A 19,999-nucleotide genomic window follows, 5' to 3' on the forward strand; every position below is an offset into this window, starting at 1 on the left:
ACAAGTTGATCTTCAAGAGCAGGCTGAGAAAGATCTGCAGGAATTGATGGGAAAACAGCATAGCTGCTCATTAATTTAAACCAATCCTATGTGTAGTTGCGGGGGATGGTACTTGAATATGTAAATTTTTTTGCAGAAAGGGAATGCAAAGATGACCTTTTGATTGTTAACTTTTTAGGGCTTTGCAACTTTAATGATGCTTTTTAATGTAGGATACAAAGAAACTAAACTTTGTAAGTAGTGTTCCCTCTACCATCAAAACACAATGAAAGAAAGCGTACTGTTCATTTTACTGCTTATAGTTTTGAAAGACTTGAAAGCTGTGTAGGAACCATTGAACTACTCGTATTAAAACAGGCTTATTGTGCTTATCCCATAGTGAGCTAGACAGATAGCTGAAGAACGTCAATAAATACCTATTTACAGTTTAAGTAACTTACTGTGACTGAATCTGTGAACCTTTTGAATAACGTTAATAGTTCAATTACAAAAAGACTATTTGGCTAAAGGAGAAAAGCTCAGCTCTTGGAGTATATTAATGTTAAACTACCCATAAAGAATTAGGTGCTAAACACCTTCAGATATCTGATCCTGAGTCACGGTCTAATTAAATAGAAGTAGAAATATTAACTTCTGATTACCTAGACCTGAGCGGGGAGAACACTGGCTTTTTCCCTGCCAGGGAAGCTTTCTTACAAAACACACATGTGGGTTTTCCTTGAAGCCTTAATTGAAGCAGCAGTATCACCTGCTAGTTGGAGGCTCTTTTGCAAAACATGCTTCAAATTCATGCATGCAAGAATTAATTTCCCAGAAAAGGGTTTGGATATAGTCCTGTTTGTTAGAGAGTCTAAAATGTCCTGTTCTTTTATTATTTGGTCAGACAGAAGGAGCTGCTTGCAAAGTCAAAGACTAAGAAAGCATTTTACAAATATTTGACAGATCGTTGAAGCAGAGAGTGATTCTGAAAGACTAATACTAGTCTATATACTGTTTGCTAACAGAGGTAACTTCATAAAAATAAATTACTGTATTAATAAAAAATATTGGCCAAAAGTGACCTCAAAAGTTAAAATCACACAAAGTTTACTTGAGAAGCATTTATTTACTTGTAGGACATTACTCTTCCTGATTTTTAGTTATTTGCTCATTTTCCAGTGCTTTTTTAGAAAAATAAAGTGAAAGTTTTCAAGCTGTGGGATCAATTTTATCATGATACTTAACTTGTGTGGGGTGTTGTTTTTTTGTTTGTTTTTTTTTTTGGAGGGGGGGATGGTGGGGGTTGTATACAAATTCAGGTTAGAAGCCCACAGAAATGCATGAAGACATCAATGCTTTTAGGGGAGAGGGAGAAGGTCTGGGATGAGTGCACTGCAGAATGTTTTTCTAACATGAAAGTGGAAAGTTGCAGGGAAGAATGGCGAGATCTGAGCATGATATGACCCTTTCAGCTGGTGTTCATCATCCACCATCTGTACAGGAAAAGGTACAAATCTCAAAAAACTCACATGACCATACCCTCACCAGATAACGGTGCAGATGACAGCAGTTACAACATTGTTAGTGGCCTATGAAGCACTCAACACAAGTGTGCTCCTTCTGTTCCTCAAAATCCAAGTAAACCTGTGCCAAGAAAGACAATCAACAGTCTGCTTGCTGAGGCCCTGTGGTGGGCCCTAAGTGGTGGTTCATGTTAGAGGCTCTGGAACAAATGAGTACGTCTTAATCAACAGCACGGTAGGAAACGAGCTGCAAAGATCACCCGTGACCCAAAGATAGGTAACTGAAGCAATGGGACTCTAATTGCAGGTAAATGCTCTAATCTCAGGGTGTACCTGCAAGCTATGGTTTATTAAAGCACCCTCCTTAGTAACTGCTTAGGCCTTCCCTTACAGATCTCCATTTCTGCCTCTGGGCCTTTGGTTTGGAAGCGGCTCTTTTTTTCTTGGAGGCACTTCCCCAGTGAAAGGGAATGGTAGTTCAGCAGTGACCATGCAGCTGTGAAATCCTCAGAGCCTCACCTATTGAAGCCCCCCATCTTGCTTAATCACGGCTGCTACGAGTGAAAAGCGGTTGTGGATCCCTCAGGGTCAAAACACAGCAAGTGAAGTGAAAGCTTTGGATTTATGGAAACTGTAGCATCACCACAGTGGGAGCCCTGGGACACGGCTGCTAATCAAATGGGGACCCAATGCAGTGGAGCCCTGCTTGGGACCGAAGCTCAAGGGAAAGCACCACAGAGGTGGATAATAAAACTTGGACCGCTTAACACATCACAAGTGTTGCACTGTCCTGTTTTACTCATTAGCAAACTTGCTGATGTAGTTCAGGTACTGTCATCCAGATTCTGAGACCTGCAGCTGGCTGGCACATCGGTGCCTGTGCAGGGGTATGTGCAGATTTGGGGGGGAAGCAAACTACCCCAGACTCCCATAACGAGGAGGTAAGACGTGCTGGGGACTCCACGTACCTGGGTGGTGGAGGTGAACTGTCCCGGGTTACCCTAACAAAGTCTTCTCGAACCCCACAGCACCGTGGTGTCTCTGTGTGCCCTGCACTGCTCCCCACAGAGCTGGTGAGCCGTGGCTATGGGGTGACCTAACCTGTCCTTGCAGGGAGCTGCGTGGCTGGGGTGTGTGTTAAGACAATAGTTATGGTTCTTGTATCTAAGCATTGCTATACTGATCTGAAATCACTGTAGCGTTGCGTGGTGCTTAGCCACAGCTGCACCTTCACTGAAAGGTGATCAGACACCCTCCACCCCCCCAACCCCATCTCCCGTGTCCCCTGAAGCTGCTGGGAGAGAAGGTGGCAGCTGGCTAGCAGAGCTCACCCTGCACATCTGCACTGGCCCCGTGAGTTGCTGTCTGTCTTGCTGCACCATCTGTGTATGTGTGGCAGCAGTGGGCTGGCAGGTGTCAACGGGTAAATATTCTTTTATTTCCAAGATTTGGCTTGGAAATTTTAGATCGCTTGAAAATACTGACTGAAAGGGGGAGTGAAAGGGACTTCTACCCTTAACTTTTCATTGATTACAGCTCTGACTAATCACCAGCTATGAATCACTATGATTTGTGGGCACAGGTAGGCTCTAGGGGACTGATGTTACATTTGGAACTGTGGCTTTCAATAATAATGGCAGTAATAGAAATATATATGCCTGCAGTGTGCTGCTATAACTGGAATAAAATATAATTATAAATCCTTTTCTTTCAGCCCCAGTTACTGTGACTGTAGTGCTGGCAGCTGGGGCAATGTTTTGCCTTGATACTCTAACAATAGCTTTCACAGAGAAGCTCAGGGCTGTTAAGTTGGCCTGCCTTATTGAAAGGAGACACAACCTTGCATGGAGCTACTATGTAGATTCTGATGAATCATTGCAGCCCACATGGTTTATGAGGCACCAGCATATACGAGAAGTGGGCTGAAATGAGTTTTTGGTAGAAAGTCATAAGAAAAGTAAGTTTGATACATCCTGTTAAGAAAAGTTTGAGGCATCTCTTACTCATCTGAGTTTAGATGCTCCTTTATTTGGAACAGAGAACCGTCATCACTGATCACACAGCGAGCTGCTGGTCAGTTTGATTTCATTTGTGCCAAGTTTTGCTGCCTGTTATTTAAGTGCCAAGTTTGAGTAACTCAGTTGCTTCAGTGGACAGACAGTTGACAAATTTGAGCTTAACTCAAACTTTCATCTTCAAAGTGTCTGTTTCTCCTTCTGATTGCATTTTTGGTACTCTGTTCAGAAAGCACAAATGCTGATGTTTCTTTTGCTGTGTGAAGGCAATTGTTTGTGATGACTTTATTTCTGAAAGTTTTGTTTTATTTAGGTACTAAAATATTGATTTTAGTCTCTGTGCTCCTGGCAGGTGGCTGCTTTCAGCGAGATTTCAGCTTAGAGAAGAGAAGACTCCAAGGAGATCTGCTTTCAGGCTGGAGAAGAGAAAACTCTGGGGAGACCTTACAGCAGCTTTGCAGTATCTGAAGGGTGCCTACAAGAAAGCTGGAGAGGGACTTTTTACAAGGGCATGTGGTGATAGGATGAGATATAATGGCTTCAAATTGGAAGAGGGTAGATTTAGATTAGATATTAGGAAGACATTTTTCACTATGGGGGTAGGGAGGCACTGGAACAGGCTGCCAAGAGAAGCTGTGGATGCCCCATCCCTGGAAGTGTTGAAGCCCAGGCTGGATGGGGCTTTGAGTGACCTGGTCTGGTCCTGCAGGGGGCAGGGGGGTTGGAACTCAATGATCTTTAAGATCCCTTCCAACTCTAACCATTCTATGATTCTATGAGTCTAAGATTTATTTGTATGCCCACAGTGCTAAGTGGGTATACTGGGCCGGACATGCCTGTTCTGCTCCCGTTTCTATTCGTCTGTGCCTGTTCTGCTCACCACTATGGGAACACAAAATGGTTCACAGCAGCATAACATGTGTTGCTTGCGTAATGCTTCTGAGTGTTCATGTAAGAATGAACATTCATTTAGTAATATTTTTTCATATTTTAGTTGTAAAAGGAGAAAGACATGGGCTGTAGAGTATTGAGTAGAAGAGCTTTGACGGTTGGTTCCCTGCTTTGTCTAATTTATATTTGAGGAAACCTCAAAGTGCAAAGCAGAGGAACTGGTATCTTTCAACCTGTCCAACTCCCTGCTGTAAAATGAAATGAGCTGGACTTGGATTTAACTACAGAGGTTTCAAAAGGATAGACTGGCAGTCAGGGATTACCAAGATTTCTTTATAATCCTGGATAGTCCCCTTTTTCCTGGGTGCAGAAGTGGGTGCCTTTACATGTGGTCCTAGGCTGCCCTGAAAGAAACAAGCCTGGGAGTCTTGTGGTAGCTCAGCTGCTTGGGCGGATGCACCAGTCAAGTTTTTCTGTGGTTCAGCTTTTGCACTGCGTTAAATAGATATAGAATAAAATAACATAGATATAGAACAGAATAAAAAGTTGTTAGCAGAAGACCGTCCCAAATTCCAGGTTAACAGACTGGTTGAAGGTGTGATATTGCCACACTAGGGAATGAAAATCTTTAATTCACCATTTATTATTCATTTATTTAATTTACCATTTAATTCACCATTCCCTTTAATTCACCAGTCTTCACCATTTTCCATCCTTTCTCCTGTGCAATGCCTTTGTTGGCAGACATAGTACTGAAAGAGAGTGTGATTTAGCCCTGGATCTTCAAATCAATGTAATATCATGGCCGTTTGAAACATCTATACACAAAAGTTAGGTTGATATATCTGCCTAGTTGTTGTCTAATGCAGAAGATGCCTAAATGTCCTAACTGCCTGTGTTTTCCCAAAGTCTTTTTGGGGAGATGTACCCAATACCTTCTATGCCTGATTTTCCCAAACAGCCAGGAGCTTGGCTGATACATGAAGTCCATTAAAGAATCATTAAACAGTTTTTTCTCCCTCTGCCTTTTTCTTTTGCTTTACAATCCCAGGAGGCTGAAAATAGGCCAACTCAGAACATGCGTGATAAAACAGGGAGCAGGAGAAACAGCTGGTTATGTCATTGGTGTCTCCTTCTATTATACAGCATATAAAAAGCACTCTGAACTTTGAAAGATTTCCCACATTTTATAATCTCCTCTTTGTCTCAGACTCTTGAAATTGCACCAGGGGAATGCCTTAACTTAGCTTTGCTCTGGGCTTTGGAGCCCTCTTGCTCAATGAACAGCTTCAAACAGTCTCCTGATTGAGTGGTTTGTCCAAGAATACTCACAGATGGAAATGTGATTAGCTGCTATCTGGGGAGGTGGGAGAGAGGGATTCATCTTAGACAAATTTGACTTAGAGGAGAGATAGATTGTACACAGTTTTCCCATGTCCTGGATGACTATTGTAAAAAGAAGAGTTCTTGGTCCTGAAAGATGAATGTAGTATAAACAGACTTTTTCCTATTTCTTGTATATGGGAGCAGAAGGACAGGCAGAGAAATGCCCTGTTGAGAGATTTAGGTCCTGTTTAGGGACCTGCTTTATCAGGAGTATTGGCATTATACACAGCAGTGCACGCGCTCAGAGAGCAGCTCCCACTGACTTCCCTCCATCCCGAGTGCTCAGCCTTATGTCACACAAGAAATCGGTGCCAAAAATTCCGAGAATGAGAAGGACACAATATTATCATATCACCTTGTTGTTCTTCAAGGATGTTGTTTTCTGATTAACAACCCCCAAGGACAGTGTGCCGCAGTGTGCCACAGAGCAAGATAGATGCCAGTTGCCCAGCGAATGGTTAGTACAACATTTTCTGAAGCTTCCTTTCTTAACAGATGTCCAAAGGGTCACTTGATGGAAAAGAACTTTTCATACAGACAACCTTTCAGTTTTCGGGATTTCTGTCCCCAGGCCCAGTTTAAAGACAGGACAGGCCTTTGCTGGGGAAGGTTTTGTGACTCGAGTGGTGAATGATTGTGTGAGATTTTTTACATTTCACACTTTGGAGCAGCAAATCAAGGTTGCAGGACCTAGTTTTAGTCTAGTATTTCCAAACTTTGAATGCTCAACTGCAGCATTCTAGCAGGCAGATTCACCAGCAAAGCAGAAACCTCTGTATCTGCTATGCAGATTTCTGTTATGGGAGATAATTTTATAAAGGACTGGAGTGAGAATCCTCCTGTTTCTGCTTTTGATGACTAGTCCAAAAATAACCTACCATATCCCAGTGCTGCAGGTGTAAATAGGTCCTCATCAGCTCTCCATGTGTACCATGAGTAGGGAGTGGACTCAATGATCCTTATGGGTCCCTTCCAACCTGAGTTATTCTATGATTCTAAGAAATCTCCACAGGTTCCAAAAAAAAAACAAAACCAAAAGGCTGCTCATTGATTTTAGGATTTTAGTGTATGCATGCAAAATTCAAATACAAGTAGTATTATTGCTATTTTAGCATGGACAAAACTTCCATTTGTTTCCCCAGTTACGTTTACCTCTAACCAGGAATCAGCCCAGAAAATGTGAGCCTTAAAGACTGCAATGTTCAGCAAAATTCTGAACAACTAAAACAGAACCAAGATTTCCTGGTGTTGAGAAATAAGACGTCATATAATAAATGATGTTACCATTCCCATATATAATTAATTTTCAAATTGAAGATGATTTCCACATAAGCAGGCATGCTGTTTATGAAATATTTTTCATCCTGTAGTTAAAAAAAATGTGATGAGGATGGGTAATGCAAATAGATCAGGTGCTCCCCTTTTCCCTCTGAAGCCTCTTGCTTTACATAGCGGTAGGTCTATCCCCTTGAGAGTCTACAGTCTCGTAAGAGTCCCAAGATCTCAAGTCCACCTGGACCCCCAAGAATTTACTTCAGAGGACTTCCCACTTCAGCCTGCTGGTGTTCATAATCCTAAATTGCTAGTGCATCTCAACCAAGGTTTGCTATAGTTCAGTCAGCAATCTTAGGGTTGCGGTGTCACCTCGGGGTGACAAGCAGGGACCTGCCTGTCCCTGGTGCTTCTGTATCACCTCTTTTTTTCGATAAGGAATGCTTGAAACAGCTGTCCTAGGGCAGTCTGGGAAGCTCAGTCTTTTTTTTTTTTTTTGTCCTTAAGGACCCCAATTCCCTTATTTCGAGCCAGAGAAATGTGTCAGTGTGGCAGTCTCGCGGAGACGAAACAGTGACATCCAGCGGCCGCTCTGCCACAAAAATGGCATCGTTTCGTCCCAAAACCGGTGGGAGGGTGCCCAAGGGAGAGCCATCGGCCCGGGGTGCCCGGTGCCCTGTGCGTGGGGCAGCCTGGCAGCAGCCCGGGTGGGAGGCAGGGCACAGCCCCACGGGCGGCCGGGGGGGAGGACAAGTGGCAGGGGGAAAAAACTTAGAAAGGTTGTGTTCTCCTTACCACGCAGGACCCGTGTTCTCCAGCATCCCTCCATTCAGCTTTGGAAAGCCTCTGGCTTTCAGCGTAAAGAACTTTAGGTGTAGGCAGAGCTAACTGACACACACTCCTTTCAAATCGGGAACTTAACCTAAATTCACAGATGACAGTACTTAATGTGCCACGTTGCCAAAAATGTAGCTGGGATCCCAGAGAGGTGGCGAGGTTCTGACTGCTTTGTACTAACCTGGCAAGTCAGCCAGCTCTGCCCCTAATGTCACATTATGTGGTGCAGCGACCAACTCCGAATGTCTCTTTTAAGGAGGGGAGGCCCATAGCCATAAGGGTCTGGGAACCAGAACTTACATGGCACTACATAACACCCAACCTTCCCTGGGTCAAGTGTGTTGGTAGTTTCTGTGCCTGTCTCAGCATCCAGTGCAAAGAACAAGTGGTTTTCCTCAATTATCTTAGGTCATAACTTCTATTAAAATGTAGTACTTTGATTGTAGGGTTAATTCTACCAGACCAGAAAGGAGCAGTTCTTTATTGTCTCCCTTTTAGTAGAGGCAAAATAAAGTTCTTGGTCCTTTCTGACACATGAAAGCACTATCAGAACAGTTTTAACAAATGTGTAATGGATTGTTTTGTAGTACACATTTTAGAAAATGCTTATTTAAAAGAGAAATTCCAGTGATATATTTCAACAGAGCAGCAAGTCATGTTAGTAGTCTTCCTTTTTTGATTAATATGTTTTGAATGTATAATTATTTTGTGCAACTTCTTTTGAACTTAAAAAATTCATGCCTAACTTCCTGGTGCACCCAGTACTAAGTTCTCGGTAAACCTGAGCCTTTAGTGCCTGCTTCACATTAAGCATTATTGGGATCCATAAAGTAGCTGCTTATCTGCTTTGCCTTATCTGCAAGACATGAATGTGTATGCTTTCTTGGAGACAAGGGGAAGAAATTATGTCTTTAAAGACAGCAGCTTCGTGCCCTTGTCTTCCAGAGGGGAGTCTCAGGGATCAGCTTTGTGGTCCAGTGATTAATTGAGATGAATACTCCAACATGCCGCTAAAATCTCTCGTGTATGTTGCTTAAGTATATGAGGATCTGCACTTGATATATCGTTTTACTATGGGATTTGTAAGCCTAAATTGCTAGACTTTTTTTTTTTGCATTCCCACCCTTGGTCTGTATCTTGGGCTGCGGTGTGTTGTTTGGGCTTACCTAGGGTAGACCTATGTGTTGTAGCACACGTACTGACATAGTTCCACCACATCTCAGGAGAGAATGAATGCGGGAGAATGGGGATACAGATAATCCTCTGCTTCCCAATCGATCCTGCCTTGAGTAAACTGGTGATAAACTCTCTGCATCCTTTCTTCCTCCCTCTGTTGGCTGTACCGTTTTCTCGTGCCAACTCAGTGCTGAAGATGACAGACCGAGTGGGCCCGACTATCCCCCAAGGGAATGGCTTGTGCTCATCCCTGATGGCGGTGCAGGCGAACCGAAGCCTGCGTTACACAGAGCCAGCCCAAGGCCAGTTCGACTTGCCCTGGGGCTAGGGCCCCGATCTGGACCTGTGGAGGCACCACGAGGCACCGTCTCCTCTGTCATCTCAAACAAAATGGAGGTGGTTGAAATTTTTTATCATCATCAGTGGTCAGTGAGTAGGAGGAGCTACCATTAAGAAAGACGTGTTTCTGTAAATGTCCGCAGTGCCTTATTGCCTGAAAACATCCAGACATTTTAGAAGAGATTGTGTTTGGAATAAGGTAGGCTTAGTTTATTTTTCTAGAGTTATTGAGAAACCAAGTTGGTATACAAAAGTTACAGATAAATATTTAAAGAGCTGCAATGGTAACATAGGCCCTAGCTACACCTCTGCATAGCGAGGAAAGGGAAAGGAGTGTTCCTGCCTTGCTGTGTTCTTCCCATGGTGGCCAGTGCTCCCCTCTGAGATAGCTGAACTGAGGTGGAGATGAAGGCAACCTGCTCTCATTAGAAAGCCAAAATCCTTCAGGGAGAAAGTGATCTTCTGGAGAACTAGGGACTGGGCCCCATTTTCTAAATCTTTGGCCTGTTCTTGCAACAGGACATTTATTCACCATCCTTCAGATAAGACTGGAGAAAGGTGACAGAATGTCCTTTGAGATATCCATCAAAGAACACTCAACAGATCCACAAGATGGGGACTATTTATTCCATACTAGGCACAGATTAACCATTGTTGCTGTAAGTTGTTTTTCTAAGTTGTCATTCTCCAAGGAACATACTACAATATTAGCAAAATAGATAGCATGGTAGAAATTGGTTCCTCATAAACTAACCCTATTACTAATGGCAGAGCTAGAGTACAGTTCCTCAAGCATCCACTCTGGAATAAAGTGGGTTCTAGCCATATAGTGCAAGAGTGATGTGAATTTTAGAGTTCCTTGTTCATATTTTCCTTTTATGCCTGCTTCCTTCTCCCCCCCTCTGAATTACAGTTAAGTTACTGTAGTTTAGCAGCTGGGATTCAGGTTTGTGACTAATATTTCTAAGGAGTTTTTGAAGGAAGTAATTCTTCAATTAGCCTTACTATTTTTTACTGATATTTCCAGAAGATTGATTTTTTGCTTAAGATGCAATTTTAGTTTCAAGTTTTTCATTAGTGATTAGTGAAATGGTACATTGGTAGTTGACTTTTTGGTCATCTTTCAAATAAAGGAAAAAAACCCCAGATTTTGTGTAAACATTTTCAGTAATGTTCTTAGAGCCTTGACACATTATTTTTCCAAGCTTGTTAACAAAATTCTTATCTTGCATACTGTGAACAAAAACCACTGGAATATTTTGTGAGGATAGTTCTATCACCTCCACAGGCTGATTCAGTGGTGTGCATGTGACTGTTTAACATTTGGCTACATGATTAAGTGAGGAAAGGTGTAGCAAAAAAATTAAGTTTTTGAAGGTGGTAGGAACACATAGGTCTCTCCAACCATCTTTACAGCTGTCAAACTTATTGTTTTGAAATCCAGGCCAACAGAGGCAGTTGCTGTCATAGCTATGCTTTTTCCACCCATAGTTTTCTACAAGGGTAGCCTGTATCATCTGCAGTGGGATGTCTTTAACTGTTCATGGGCTACTATTGTTTCACACGAACACACTGCAGTAACCTTTTCTCGGATAATGCTTGTCATTGTTGCCTCCCAAAAGCATATCCAAATATACAATATTTATGCCTGCAATCAGTTACTAGAAAATTTTAAAATAATCAAATTCTTTATCAGTTTTTGCTGTTTCAGAAATATAAGCAGGGTGAAATTCAAAGAGGGTTGCCATAACTTTAACTTCTTGGTGTATTCAGTCATGAGGATAATGAATCAGGGTTGCCTGCCATGGTCAATGTTAAATAGAGTTCTTTGCCATTATTAATTAATGAGATTAAAAGACACTAGACCACTGCAATAGAGGCTACAAGACTGCAGCTCATGGGGATGAGAATCAAGGCTGGTGATGTTGCTTTTTTCCAGCATTTACTAATTCAGTGGATTAAGGTGAAGTTAGTTACTGTGAAAAATCCCAGGGAGACCAGAAATATAGTGTTACCTGGAAAGGAACATAATGACAACTGTCTGGCACAGATTCTTTTTTTTTTTTTCCCTTTCTTTCTTTTTAGAGCTTCAAAGCTCCCATAGTCTTCACTGAATGGCAGTCCCTGAGGAAGGATTAGATAAAATCTGATTAGGGAATTTAGCATTTCCTTCTCAGAAATCTGAAACAGAGAACACCTCTCTGAACCATTCCTCTCTAAAGTGTGACTGATCTGTGTAGAACTGTTTTGAGTATCTGATACCTTTCTTACTCAATTGGATATTTGTTGCCCGTGTTTCTTTTGCATTTAGCTAAAAGATGTTATTATCTCAGTGACGGCTGGTTTGTGGAGGCAGCAGATCCTGACCTTGGCCTATTTTGTGTCAGCGCTTTTTTTCAGCGTTTTTGTGAGGAAGTATTAGAGCTGGCTGTAGCTGCATGGAAAGAGAAACAATGGCTTCTTTCTTGAGGAAGGTGAGATACCAGTTCAGAGGAGATCATAGGTTCTAGCGGATTACTTGGTGCCCTTTGTTTTTAATTAACCTTCTTTAGCTACAAGAGCCAGCAATGCCACCCATCTGGGGAAAATGCCATACAAAGGAGCACGCTTCTTCCAGTCTATGTGGAAGCAATTTAGAGAGGATCTGCAATGAACACTTATGTTTTCCCCCTCGCTGAAATATTAGCTACAAATAAAAGAAACTATTCCCTTCTTTTAAATAAACTCACTGAGAAGTATGTCTGTCTTGGTTCAACCCGGGGTTTGACATTGGCCAGAATAAGGGACACCTGAATGACACCTGATCTCAGAGGTGGAAATAACTTACAACATTCAAAATGTCTGTGCATAATAGTGTAAACCCTTTGGTTTTCTTTAAAGCTGTAAAGTTAGAATTAGAGCAGCGAGAGGTTTTAGGGAAAAGCAGCTGTCATTGCGCTGTTGCTTTATTGCTTTGAAAGCAAAAGACCATAAATAAATGCTCCGGTAAGAACAGATGTTTTGAACTACATCTCTTTTTTTATTGCAAAACAATTGTTACAGAAATTTCAGAAAGTTCTACTGTAGTAATTGCCAACTTCTGCTTTTTATTACGTATCTAAACACAGTCTAAAAGTGCATTGTGAATCCAGTAGACCTTTGGAAAGGACCATTTTCCCTAGTGATATACATTTAGACAAATCATACTTGAAAAGCTTCATATTAGTAGGAATTTGTTTAAAATGACATTTTAATCATTTTTCTCCCTTTATAAATGATTGTTATACACTTAAAAATGATAGCCCAAATAATAAACGATTAAATAGCTATTAGTATAGTATATTGCAAACACTGTTCCAGACAGCAGTAGCAGCATATAGACTCTCCTCATGTACAACAACTGCAGTGGTGGAAGAAGGATATAACTTTAATACAATTTACTCTTGTGCAGGCATAAAATTGTATTTCACAGCCAATTCCTACTTCTGTCCCTTCCCCCTACCTACCAAATACTAAAATAAACAAGTTATCACTTCCCTGCAGCAGAAACAGCAGCGATTTCATAATCAAACATTTTTTCCTAATAGCTTTTTGAAATAAGTACTGTGTGGCTCTACGAGAGATCTGAAAGCGTACACCAAAAATTAAAAGGTCAGAGACTGCATCACAACCAGTCTGGCTCAATGGCTCAGTCATTAGACTGCCCACTTGATGATGATTTAGGATAATCTGTGCCATGGCTCAAAGTAATATAGAGTTAGGAATGCAGAATAAATCCATCCTCTAACAAAAGCCAGAATACTCTGTGGAAATCAGTGGATTTTCTGCAGATTTTCGCCAGCATCAGTAAGACCATAATCATAGTCAACCCTGGAGAAGAGAAGCCTGTGTGACCTGTGGTGTTCACCCTGTGATTGATTGGCTATAAAGCAGGGTGGCTCTCACTGGGGTGCAGAGACTCAGCCCCTCCGCATCTCAACACCACTGCTTCTACGCCAACGCGTGGCAAGGCCAGTGTACCCCATCTAGAGCAATGAAGGGTTCCATTAGGTAAGCAGACACTCCCGGTGCTTTACGTCTGCCCAGTTTGGACTGTACTGTTGTTTGAGGTGGATGAGGGAAAATTCATGCTAGGAAGCTTTCCTGTTTCTTTTGAAGAAGGTGATCTGTACCTGGTACCTTTTAACAAAACTGAAATTGTGGCCTTTGTTGAAACAATTGTGCATATTTGTGCAAAAATGCAAATATACCATTATATTTAAGCAGGGGAGAGACATCACAACTACTTAAGTATTCCTAGGGAAATCCAGGAATGACCAGCTCACATTTTCCCTTCTGGTGATTATCAGATCCTCTTAAGTATATAACCTGAGCAACATAACAAGACATTTATGCTTGTTTTGAAAATTTGCACCATGAGTTTAGAGAGAATTTTGTTTCACTGGCTCACTCTAAGCTAATACCTTTGATAGCTCCTGCTCTCAGGATAGATACTTGTTTGCTCCGACTGCAGTCATTGGACTAAGGCTGTGTGCTGCTACCAGCACTTTTTTTGAGCGGTTACTTGTGTAGTTGCATTTTCCATGCGCTGACAGTTTCTAAGAAACAAATCATTTTCTTCTCATACAAAAAATATAACTAACTAAGATATTTATCCCCTGACAAAAGGCTATCCATTCCACAAAAGGTACAAATCAGTTTTTTTACCAAAAAATCTATAAATGGAAAATGAAAAAAAAGCGATCTATATCTGGAACCCAGAGGGATTTCCTTATGTGGATGAATGGATGTTTTGGTTCTTCGTTGTATTTTCAAATTATCCCCTCACTGCCATTTGTTAACTGGCACTTGTGCTAAGAACAACAATGTAGCACCTTATCTCTTCCAAAAAAAGAGAGAGCCAAATGTCTGAGCACTGCTGTAGGTTCGCATTTTGTATTGAGTATTTCAATTTCATAAAATACAATTGTCATTTAAAAATAATTAAAAAAGTCACTTACTTTGCTAAAGATCAAACATAATGGAAATAATGTAAACATCCAAAATCTTGAATTCATTCCTAACTGGATTCATCTTTACAGGCAGGCAATAGCAAAATGTTAAGTCTCATAGTAGTCCAAAGAAACTTATGGAACAATGCATGCATTTTCGTTGACACAAAAAAAGACTGGACTGTAAAGAAGAGAAACTACTTCAGTCATATCACACTGTTATTGTGAAATAATGTGCTATAATCCAATACCAAGGACAAGTGTATACCCCAACTGTAGAATAGCATCACTTAAACTGGAAACAACAGAACGGATTACTATAGGAAAATATTTATAAAATACTGTACACCGCTTCCTTAGTCGGCCAGCATATGTAAACAAACAGCTAAGTTCAGTTGAATTTCAAAATATTATTAAAGTTCATTTATCTTATAATCTTTTGCATAACATGCCAGTTCGTCTTTCACACTATCACAACTCACCTGTCACAGCCCACAGTGGCTCATTAGAGGTTTATACATCAGCTCATACAGGCGTTTAAGTGGACCTATACAGAGAAATGCGTGAAATATACCAAACTTACACACTGTGACCAGAAATGCATATTCCATATGTAAGCTAATAATTGGATAGTGGAACTTAATGCTCGATGCAACATGTGCTATTTTATTGAATGTTACAGATTTACAAAACAAGACCTTATAATGTGATATTAAAACTGTCCTGTAACGTTCACTAATATTACCACATGTCACAACTATACTGGTTTATCTATGGGAGATATGTATATATGTGTGTATATATATTTCATAAGCTATCATTTGATACAGAATATGTCATATGGCACATGCTATAGCTACATGATGATGGATGATAAGACTTCTGCTCTCACTAAATGATCATAATAATATCAGGAGTGGGAAATCTGGTCCCGTTGCAAGGAATCGGTGTTTTACCATCAAATTCAAAAAGGACCAGTTTGATGGAATGTGTAAAAAACAGGTGAAGATAAAATGATCTAACATCCATCATAATATATTCTATAGAGACCATATCGTAGAATAAATGGGAGACATTCAGGAAAAGTAGTGTTCTGACATCTTGCAATCACACTTTTAACATCTGAATTTACATTTTATATATAATGGCAAATTTTAAGAGGTAAATAAAGTGTCCTGTTTCATTTTTGCCTGGAATTTGTGCTCCAGATCAATAAAGTGCTGTATCCTAAACATTTATACAGCTTCCGGGTTTGGCAAATTCCTTTAACCCTGACAAACTAAAAGATGGAATCTACCCCAGAGGAGAGCCCTATGCCTTGAACTAATTCACTAAGCACTGTTGAGGAATTTGTAATGAATCTGAAGTTCCTCTAGAGTAGGCCAGTAATACGGTGAAGGTGGAAGAGTCCACGAACAGTTTTAGCAGACATTCGTAAAAGTAACAAAGAAAACAAAGTGAGAATATCCCCCTCTACTCACCAAGGATAGTCAGATTTGGAGAAGCCTTAGGAAAAGGCTGCTAACAGAAGTTGGCACATTTGAAGCAGATTGTTAAACACAAGTTCCTTTGCCCCTGGGCATTTTGCTATTGTTCAACAATCAGCCCGTCACAAGCATGCTTCATAACGCACGGAAAGGTTTCTGACCTTTCTCGGTGTTGCCATGTGACCGTAACGCTCCACATGGACTGCAAGGCAATTGCATAAACGTGGTGTCTTGGTGGAGTTTAGCTCATTGAAAGCCTGATCAAATAGAAGAAAGCAAGGAACACGTTGGTACAGGAAGTATGAAACACATTGTGCTTAAAGTCCCCATGCTGCATTTCTTTATTTCCTGAACTTTCCAATGTAGTGACTCAGTACCTAAATGTTTTCACCTTCTTTGCCTCTTTTCCGGAGGCTGATGGTCATTTTTATGTCTGGATTTGTTGCCTTTCAGACTTAGCTCTCGTACAATGCTCAGAGTCTCCCAGGGTAAGATCCCTGTGAGAAAATGTCAGCCTGCATTTTCAAAGCTGCCTTAGAGATTTGGAAGATAATTCCCATTTAAATAATGGGAAATATGTACCCCACTCACATGTGTTCATTTTTAAAAACAAAAAGGAGCTGGTTCTACACAGATGTTGGTCGTTGTAGAAATGTTTTAATTTTTAATAGCACTAGCTTCGACTCTTTACAAGCTTAAAAGTCGTGCCTTCGTAAAGGATGTGAAATTTTGATGCAGTTGCAGTTTATGCTTCTCCACCCTTCTCCACGCATCTTCTGCGTACCCTTCCACCTGTGACCACTGTGATATCTTCTCATGAGAAGCTTGAAACTGGTTGACATCGTGGACCCTTGGAAAGTGGGTGGGTTTGGTGGAGTTACGACTGTCTTCAACCAAAACACACAACTGTGCTACCATGCAGATGTACTTTCTCTTACAAAAATGCAGGTTGTGTGATATGGTGCTGAACAGTGGAAGCCTAGTTGCAACTGGCGGCTTTTGCTGTTAAAAGACATCTGCAGTTTCACTTTGGTTCTTTTCTTTCTTTAACTTACCTTAAAAGCATATAGACTTTTTTAGTGTTTTATCAGTCCTCTGCCAAGAACATTTTCCCTTAAGCAACTTCAGCCTAATTGCATGAATCTGGATTCAGACCGCTTGATAAATCTTGTATACTGTGAAATGTTCAAATATGGCCATGTCCTCATGAAAACAATAATAATAAAAAAAAAAATGTTGTATATTTTTAGGTGAGGGAATGATGTGAAAAATCAGCAACTCAAATGGAACAGCAAGTAGAGCCTGGTAGTAGCCTGGCGGATAAATCTCCCCAATTTGTATACGTAATTAAACAGAGCAGTGAGATCCCGACAATATTACTGTGCTCTGATCATCCTGTTCTTACTGTTCCATCACATCCTTTGATTTAGTGAGACAACATATTATGACAAATGTGGTAAAAAAATAAATATATACTATTCCGCTTAATTACATTCATCCTGAGCTTGCTCAGCTGTGCTAGAATCTAGAATGCCTGTTTTATACAGGAAATCACCTGATACTTTAACATAAATTCTTCCTCCATTTAAGCTGCAGTACAAAAGGCATTTCATTTCCCTTTCTGCTCTTGAAAATATAAACTTTTTGTGGCACTAGAAGTTGATAAAAAAAGAGACAAGTGAACATTATGGTTGTTATCTTGTTCATCTTTCTTCATTTCCACAAGTGTGGGATGGAAGGGATTTGGGAGATTTTAGGTTTGTTTGCTGCCAGTTCCTACAGAAATAACAAATGCTTTTCATCAGTCATCACAACGGTGAAACAGATGAAAAAGAAGTCGTGATTGAAGTTTAGAACATCTAATTTGTACATCTCTTTTTGCCAGCTAATTTCTGCATCCTAAAAACTTGAATAATGATCAAGGATTTTAGGATGCCTTCTAATAAAAGGCAGATTTCTGAACCTACTCATTTATTTCTTGTGACTTCATAAAAGGGGTTTGTTATTCCTGTTGTTTACTGAAGTCTTTGTAAAGCTTTCATCCCTTCCTTTTTCCTTAAGTGCAAATGTCAACTGGGTCAAGATGCAGTAACTCAGTGGGCGGTGCTGAGGCTGACAATGTGCTCCCTTGACCAGTGGCTATTGCCAACTGGAGTTGACATGGGGTAACGTGTTTCTTTTTTTTTTTAAAATTCTGCTAAGAAAAATGAACTGGAGAGCAGATGACCCTTAGACTGCTGATAGGCCTAGCTGTGCTTGCTTTCAAAGCTGCGGAAGGCTCCCGTTCTTGACAGTCTCCTCATGGACAGGTTGTCCCCTCTGCTCTCTGGTCTAGAGGACTTACTCCTTTGGAAAGGGTTTCGGAGGCCTGTTGTGTTTCGCTGTCTGTCAAGTTTGTCGCTGATAGAGTAGCTCTTCCGCGTGTGCTGTGCATACAACATGTTGGACTCCTCTGCAGAGTAGCTGTTGGCCCGCTCTATTTTTGGAAGTGGGATGCTGTTGGCCAGAGTTCTTGTAGCATTGCTGTCTTGAGGAGATAAGAGGATCCCCTTCTTGTCTTTGGCCTCAATATCCTCATGATCAGAGCTGGGGTGGCTTAGCTCAGCTTCTCTCTCTGGGTGGCAGCATCCCAAGTCTTCCACTTTGCCCCCAAGACTTCCAGGGAAACTGGCCCTCTCTGCGATGGCCTGTGGAGCGCTCACACACCTCGTGTCTATGCAGTCCGTAATGCTTGTGTACTCTGCTGTTTTGACTGGGACACCGAGGCTGCTGAAGTAACTTCGAGATGGAGAGAACATGAAACTGTGAGATTTCACAATTGGCGTTTCCTCCAAAATAAATGGAGTCGTAGCCAGGTAACGACTGCTTTTAGATCGCTCTAAAGTGTGGTACAAGGGAGGGTCTGAATCCCAGGGGATTTGGCAATCTGTGATTTGTGAATAGTCTGAAGAAAATGCTCTTGTTTCAATTCCAGAGGTTTCCTCGTAATCAAGACTCCTGCCAGCAATTTTTTCTCCAGGTGTACTGCTAATGTACGCACTGTTAGCTAAAATGGAAGAGGCTATGTGGGCCTGCAGAGCCACATCTCCGGTACCGAGAATATTTATGGAGCTGTCAAGAGGCTCTGTGTCAGAATGCATCTCATCCATGGCAGAAACGTAGATGTCTATACAAGACGAAGGCCTTCTGGAGTCTGGGGCAATTGACAAAGTGCTGGTAGGTGCTAAGGGAACCTTTCCTTCTTTTGCTATTGAGTGGGAACTGATAGCTCGATGCAGACTTGGCGATCTTTCCTTAAAAATGCTTTCAAACTTTTCCAAGCCACACTTGTCCTTCATATTTGTTGCATAGAAAGAGTGGCTTCGCATGCGGGGTGTGATTGTAGGAGACGTTGGGGACATGGACTCCTCTCCCGTGGGATCTATGCTCTCTTGAAGCTTATAAGTATTTCCTTCCTGGCTATTGAAGCTACTCTGCCTCACAATGTAGGCTGCATCCGTACAGTCAGATGAGGTCCTGGATCGTATCTTGGTTGTCTCACCTCTCTCTATGCCGGTCAGTTTTTCTAAGGCGGTAACCATTCGTCCCATCATATCTTCCAGCTGAGCAAGCCTGATGTCAACGGTCTGCAGAGAGGCCTTCATGCAGTGCTCTCGCTCGTTTACTTCTTCCAGTCGCATGGCCATGTTCTCTACCCTTAAAAAAGGGAAGAATTAAACAGATTAATTTCTATGAAGCAGTAATGTTCAGCTAATAGGTCACCAAAACAAACAGGAACAAAATTCGAAGCCAATCTACACCACCTCATCTGCTTTAAAACCCTGCTGAAAGAGGTTCAGCAAACAACTACTCAGGGAGCTCCTGCAGTGGGTTAAACCAGGGGAGGCTGCTGCATAATGTAGAGGGGGTTTTGGGTGTGCCCTATCCCAGGGATAGGGGTTATTACAGAAATGTTACTATGATTTGCTACCTCTTTGCTGCCAAAACTTCTAATTAGGTTATTGTTAATGAATAACACTTAAGGCAGACACCACATGATGTTGTCCCCAGTTGTGCTACAGGCAAGACCACCACAGTTAACTGTGGAACTAAATGAAGTGATGAAAGTGGGCAACGTGCCATAG

General features: G+C 41.4%; 1 protein-coding gene across 8 annotated transcripts in view; it reads right to left on the reverse strand.

The window, feature by feature from the left end:
• Window positions 1-12,414: 12,414 nt before the first annotated feature.
• Window positions 12,415-19,999, reverse strand: part of TRPM3 (transient receptor potential cation channel, subfamily M, member 3) — a 278,412-nt gene continuing 270,827 nt past the window's right edge. For 7 of the 8 annotated variants that reach the window (XM_014958485.1, XM_014958484.1, XM_014958481.1 and 4 more), the window contains one exon: window positions 12,415-19,571. In XM_014958485.1, the coding sequence (XP_014813971.1) occupies window positions 18,122-19,571 (1,450 nt within the window). In that variant the 3' untranslated portion in view covers window positions 12,415-18,121. The remainder of the gene's footprint in view (window positions 19,572-19,999) is intronic. The other variant, XR_001413818.1, reaches the window with a different exon arrangement.

Source organism: Calidris pugnax, unplaced genomic scaffold, assembly GCF_001431845.1.
Source record: "Calidris pugnax isolate Ruff unplaced genomic scaffold, ASM143184v1 scaffold360, whole genome shotgun sequence".
In the NCBI taxonomy this organism is placed as follows: Eukaryota; Metazoa; Chordata; class Aves; order Charadriiformes; family Scolopacidae; genus Calidris; species Calidris pugnax.